The sequence below is a fragment of the Setaria viridis genome, chromosome 8 (assembly GCF_005286985.2).
Source record: "Setaria viridis chromosome 8, Setaria_viridis_v4.0, whole genome shotgun sequence".
NCBI lineage: Eukaryota > Viridiplantae > Streptophyta > Magnoliopsida > Poales > Poaceae > Setaria > Setaria viridis.
The window spans coordinates 6712171-6718245 of record NC_048270.2 but is presented as its reverse complement, the minus strand read 5'-3'; the positions used below and the strand labels follow the sequence as shown (position 1 = coordinate 6718245).

At 38.2% G+C, this 6075-nt stretch overlaps 1 protein-coding gene across 1 annotated transcript; it reads left to right on the top strand.

The window, feature by feature from the left end:
* Window positions 1–1601: 1601 nt before the first annotated feature.
* LOC117833860 (WAT1-related protein At1g43650) lies at window positions 1602–5255 on the top strand. The gene is made up of 4 exons (XM_034713458.2): window positions 1602–1962; window positions 3714–3879; window positions 3975–4037; window positions 4446–5255. The coding sequence occupies exons 1-4, from the start codon at window positions 1899–1901 to the stop codon at window positions 4564–4566; spliced, it is 414 nt and encodes a 137-aa protein (XP_034569349.2). The 5' UTR covers window positions 1602–1898; the 3' UTR covers window positions 4567–5255.
* The last annotated feature ends 820 nt before the right edge of the window (window positions 5256–6075 follow it).

Below are 6075 nucleotides of genomic sequence, written 5' to 3'. Positions count from 1 at the left end.
GGCATATCTCCAACACTTTTATACTTTCGTATTTGTTTCATGTAAAAGGGCTAACCTAGAGGTGTTACATTTAGAGTGCAATGATTGTAAGCTAGTCCTCACCACTTAAACTTTCATGGTGGTACTCAACCACCAAACAACCATGATTGGGTCTACATGGCCAACAACTACTACTATAGTGGATATTTGGCTAGGTATTCGAGATGGACATCACCCCTCAAATTATACAAATTGGCATGTAGAAAGAATAGATCAGTCGGGTGCAGTGAAGAGTTAATCAACCAAATGTTTATAGGGCTGTGGAGGATGGAAACAACCGATGAAATTGCTAATGGTTCAATAAGTCCCTCAGTGAACAACTAGACCTCTGGTACTTTAGATATGGATATGGCACTACTGGAAAACCGGATATTAGTACTGGCTAGAAAACCTGTTTAGTCTCGGTTTTACAACCGGTAGAAAGAAACCGAGACTAAAAGGCCCAATCTTTAGTACCAACCGGTACCAAAGTGCGTACAAGGGGTGTCCTTTAAACCTGATAATATTGTTAGTAGTGTGGAGATTTTTTTTGTCTTGGACCAAAGGCCAGTTCTCCAATATTGTGAAGATTATACTGCAAAAGTCGGCATACTCATTGCCATTTGTTGATCTTACCGTTCTTTTGATGCGTCCATAACTTGGGAAGCCTAGGCAGAAGGAAAGCACAATTTTTCACATGGCTTTTATTGTAGAGCAAGATTCTCACGACGAACAAATAAACCACAAGGAATTGGCCATTCAACCCCACGTGTGTTATATGATGAGGACCTAGAAAAACGTGACTCATGTGTGCATGCATTTTCCATATGCCAGGGAAGTTTGAGAACACATAGAGTCTGTGCTGATGACGTGATCAACGTCCCCATGATTGAACATAGTATGGTGTGGAAGTTGGTGGAAAATGGTACGCAACGTCTCCTGACTTTGAGAGAGAAGACGAGTCATGATGATGATGAACAGTCGTGCGTGCGAGGTGGTTTCCAAAAATCTTACAAGCAAAAATCTAGTGCAGAAAAGGCCCGGCTTCTTTTGACCCGGCCCAAAGCCTGGAGCAGGCCTAATTTGCAAACGGCTAGCATTTCCAAGATTCAAAATATATACCCTACGTAAACAAGTACGTCCAATACTTTAAAAATATATAGTATGAACTTATACTTAATTTGTAAGACTGAACGACCAAAGTACACCGACATCTACTAGGAGCACGCGTACAAGATGTGTAAGATACGATAACATAAGATTGAGCCTCAGAATTTTTTTAATAGAGTACAAGATGGATTATACATTTTATAAACAATCCTAGAGATAGGGATACAAACTAATCCAATCTACCACGACAACTAGATCATTCTGGATTCTCGATCATGTATACTTAACAAAACAGGTGGCATGCTAACCTTGTGACGACCTGAAGATGCGGCGGCCGTCCAGGGCAATGAAAAGTTTGCCGACGCAGGGTAGCTTATCTCGGCTGAGCCATACAAGGAGGGCCTACTGAAGGGCCCATAACGCAGCTGGCCCCAGCTCCGGGCGCGACGAAAGAGAACAAATATGGAGACGGAGATGGAGACCGTTCCTGAGGTTGTTCGGAACAGAAATATCTCCAACAAACTCTGTTTTAGGTATAGAATTATGGCTCCTTTTCAGCCGCCCGGTCAGGCGCTCCCAAAGAGAATAAACGCTGGAACTAGCTAGCATGTAGTATTTAGGTAGGTCTGTACAACTCAAACGAAAAGTTTTTGTAAGACAGACCAAAGAGAATAAACGCTGGAACTAAACTTTCGGAGGCTGTGTATATTAAATCTACTCTCCGCTACACAAACCCCAGATCGACTACTCTGTCTTCGTTCGCCGACGGCATGGCGGAGCCCAACGAGCAGCGCGCGTCTCAGGCGTCCAGGCCGCCAGCTGAATCTAACTCCGGTATTTTCGATGCAATTCGACTATGCAAACTCAGTTTTTGTTTCTTCCTTTCTTCATCTGCCCTTTTCCTCTTATCAAGTTTCGTATTTGCTTTCAATAATAGATCTATGCTACAAATCGCGAAAAAACGCATGTGACTGCCCTCTTTTTAGCTGAGTTGTTTGTCGGTCTTGTTAACAAGATCATGTTTTCTTTGCTTCTTTGTGATATGGATGGATGGAAGTTTCTCTAGATTTTCTTTTGCGCTCTGCGATGCCACTCAGTTTCTTAATGATAGAAACTTCAGCATTGTCCAAAGTTCCTGGAGACTGTCTATATAAACTTATGTTTGTTCATTTTATTTTTCTAGAAGCGGATTTCTAATTTCTAGTACAAGTCCCTTTGACTTTGTTTCAGTGTCGGAAAGCCCTACCAATAACATTAACGCCTTGTGATGGTAATTTATAAAACTACTAGGGTGTATGAATGAGCTGTCCACACTTCGTTTCCCATCACAATTTTGATTTTATTTATGTTTGTGCAAACTTGTCGTTCTGTAAATGATATACTGTACGCAGACATTTGAGTAGCATGAGTTTTTCTTTCTAATATAAGGAGTAGCATGAGTTTCGTGAGATTGTGAATACCTTGGTGTTTCTTGCTATTTTTAATCTTCCAAGTATTGCTGACTGATGACATTATCCAGGGGCTTATGACTTCCTCTGTTTACATGCTACCTTTTTTTTTTTGGCTCTCTCATTTTCTTTTGTCTTTTGTGTCCGGTATTCTGGTACGGAGTACGAGTTCATTTTACTGCTCTAAAGACTGTAGTTTTCTGTTGGGATTGGAACTGTCCGTACTAGCGCTATAAACTACATGCGCTGTTCTCATTATGTTTCTTATACAAGGCTTCAGTTTCTGCTAGTGATCTGATTTTCCTTTGAGCTGGGAGCAGAAAATGATTCAATATGAATCTTTAAAATCAATATGAAAACATCCTCTAATTTTACAATTAGAGATTTTCTTACATCCTAGTTAGTTCAGCAGAAGCATTAATCTGTTGTTGAGCTGTTTCCTTTGGGCAACCTTTCTCCTGATGGCGAGTGTCAAGTCCAAATATGCTTGGGCCTCTGGCAGTTGGATTTGGTTCTTGAGTTTGTGTGCGTATTTCTCAAGTATCGTGAAGCAGTCAACTGAATATACAAAGAAGTACAATAGTTCGAGAAGAACAAAAAACCCTAAAATCGAAAATCCATCTGTCAGTCTGATTAATATAGTACACTTTGGCACTTGCTTTATCCTAGTATGAATAATGGTGTGCTGTGTGGATAGATGAAAGTCTGGTACTATTTCGTTCCTTTTTCAAATAAAATTGTGCGTATGTTGTCTTAGATCTGGCAAATATAAATTCTATATCCATTCATTTCATCAAATACATGTGTGGTCTTCAATTCTAACAGAATTTATTTTTGGTCCACCCAGTGTGCCTTCAATTCTAGTTCAATTTTTTAGTAGGACCACGTGCATGAAGTCCACATAGTTAATTTTAAATTGTATTTATTTTTTATTTTATATATATGAAAAAAACAGTAGGGGGCTCCCCTGCTGATTCGCTCAAAAAAAATGACACAGTGACAACAGTTTGTATTCTTGATTTTTTGGCCCTTTGGTCAAATTTTATGTTTAGGGGAAAATTTCCACATATATTGTGAGGTTATGCGATATTAAAAATATTAAGTACTTCTAATACAGTTCTCCAAAGCATTAAACAGGATGGAAGCCAGCTCTATGCGTTGTATTCGTTGAGCTCTTCAACACAGGAACTATATTGCTGGGCAAGGTTGCGGTTGATGGGGGGATGTTTGTTTTCTCATTGCTCTTCTACCGAAGTTTTTTAGGTGCCTTGTTCATCTTTCCATTTGCTCTAATTTTCGAAAGGTGAGAATATTTCCCTTATAGTTTAGAAGAAACATATTTTTCGTGGAAATAAACTAGGCTGCTACCATTGTTTTAAATAAATGCCAAATCTGCAGTGGGAAGTGGAAGGAATTGGACAAGAAAGCTCTTGGATGGCTCTTCATTAATGCTTTTGCCGGGTATATAATAAATTATCCTAGCACATAAACAATGAGTTTTTTCTGAGTCCTTTTCCATTTTCAATCATGTACAATGCTGGGTTATTTAGCACAAGCATAGGGAGAAGTTTGTACATTGTCCATGTCTTGGCACTGTTACCTTTTAATTTTGTTAATTTTAACCAAGACCATAAGGTTATTGAGGAGGCTTCCTGTCCAGCATTTGCCATATTTCACCAGGATATGTTTTAAGATGCATGAATAATATACACCAAATATTCTGTGTTTGTTCAATAGATAATTTGCATTATTGCAATATAAATGTTTTAAGTTTGTGTAAGTTATTAAGATGACAAAAAGATAATGATGCATCCATAGTGTTCTTATTATGCAACATTATTGATTGTGTGATGTCCTTACTTTGTGCAGGTATTCCTTGCCAATGGCCTTGTACTACTACGGATTACGAGACACACCTGCATCCTATGCTGTGATCTTTTCAAGTTTGACTCCTCTCGTCACATTCGTCCTGTCCATATTACTTCGGTAAATGTTGTTCTTCGGTAATGTTTTCTTAAATCAATTCCTGTATCTAGAGAAAATCCTTGATCTGAATGGAACCCTGTGATGGGGAGCTTTCAACTATCCAGTTACTAAGTTACATGGGTACATTAGAAACTGTTTTAATAGAGTTGCCAATTTTTTATCATTTGATAATTTTGTTTAACAATATACAACCACCTTGCAATTTTAAAAGTTCCATACAGATTATTATCGTTTAACAAAACCTTATAAATTTATTTTCATTATGATATAAATATATCATGATAAATTTGAAGAACGTAACAATATAATCTTAATGTTAAACCAGTTTAAATATATAAGTAGCTTTAGGACAATTTAAATATTTAAATATAAGATACAAATAATGCATAATAAATATACTCTAAGATTTTCATTGTTATAAGTAACGATGCAGTTTTAGGACAATAAAACTTTGCTGTAGGAGTAGATATACGATTTTGTACGTCTATGTGTGCACTCTTCTACTTTGTAGAAAGCAAGGTCAAATGCCTTTTTAGTGATTGTATTTCTTATTTGACATAAAACATGCTCATTTAAATATTTATATTAGAATTTTATTAAGCCTCAGGTTTAGTCCATGTTTTTTTTGAAATCCACATAATATTTGGTATATGTCATCTAACCTCAGGTATTACGGTATATTAATTCACAAGATCCCACCCTCAACTATACTCTACATTTATTGCAACTGGGTGCACTTCAGGGAGAAGTGGCCTGTGATGTCCAAAAAAAAACTAGTTTTCAAAAATGTCCGAAAAAAGAGAGGGAGAAGTGGCATTCCTCACTAACGTGTAGACCAGACACCCTCCTCCCCTGATATCCTTCCTATCCCGAGTCAAGAAATCGAACTGCATCGCAGCAGGTAGGCATCAGTCCGTTGACCAAGGTGTTGTAGCTCACACGAATCATCATCCATAGCTTCTTCTGCTGCACTCTCAACTACACAGAATCATATACGGGGCTTAGGGCCATGATGATTGCAAGAAAACAACCAGAGCCAGCACTACCATGGCTGCAAATCACCAACAGCATCGAATTCCTTGCCCTTCCCATTTGTTTCTTTCCTCTGCATTGTTGGTAGATAGGAGGCTATGCGCTCAATAAATCAAATAGAACCATTACAACTGTTGATTTACTGCTTTGAAATTCCATCAACTCAAAATCAGGTTCCAATCATAATGCTGCCACAATACTACTGTATGTGCAAGCTCAGATCACAAGCAGGAATAACAATACTCCTGATGGCAACCTGGACGTTGAGGGCACAATCGTGCTCAGTCTTGAGGTTCTGAAAGGAGGCGGAAATTAGGAGGTCTTTTAGTTCTCACACACTGGTTGGTCCTGGGATTTTCTGAAACAAATGAACCCCAATACCCGTGGTGAAGTTACCAAGTAACCTGTGGTTATCTGAAACTTTGATGATGAAACGTCTGGTTTTGCGAAATTAATTGTCTTTCAATATATTTTATAAACA

Excerpts from the sequence above, each read along its gene's own strand:
- LOC117833860 (XM_034713458.2), top strand. The coding sequence starts at position 1,899 with ATGGCGGAGCCCAACGAGCAGCGCGCGTCTCAGGCGTCCAGGCCGCCA. Across the intron at positions 3,880-3,974 it reads TTTGCTCTAATTTTCGAAAG|TGGGAAGTGGAAGGAATTGG; the intron begins GTGAGAATATTT and ends CCAAATCTGCAG. Across the intron at positions 4,038-4,445 it reads TTCATTAATGCTTTTGCCGG|GTATTCCTTGCCAATGGCCT; the intron begins GTATATAATAAA and ends TACTTTGTGCAG.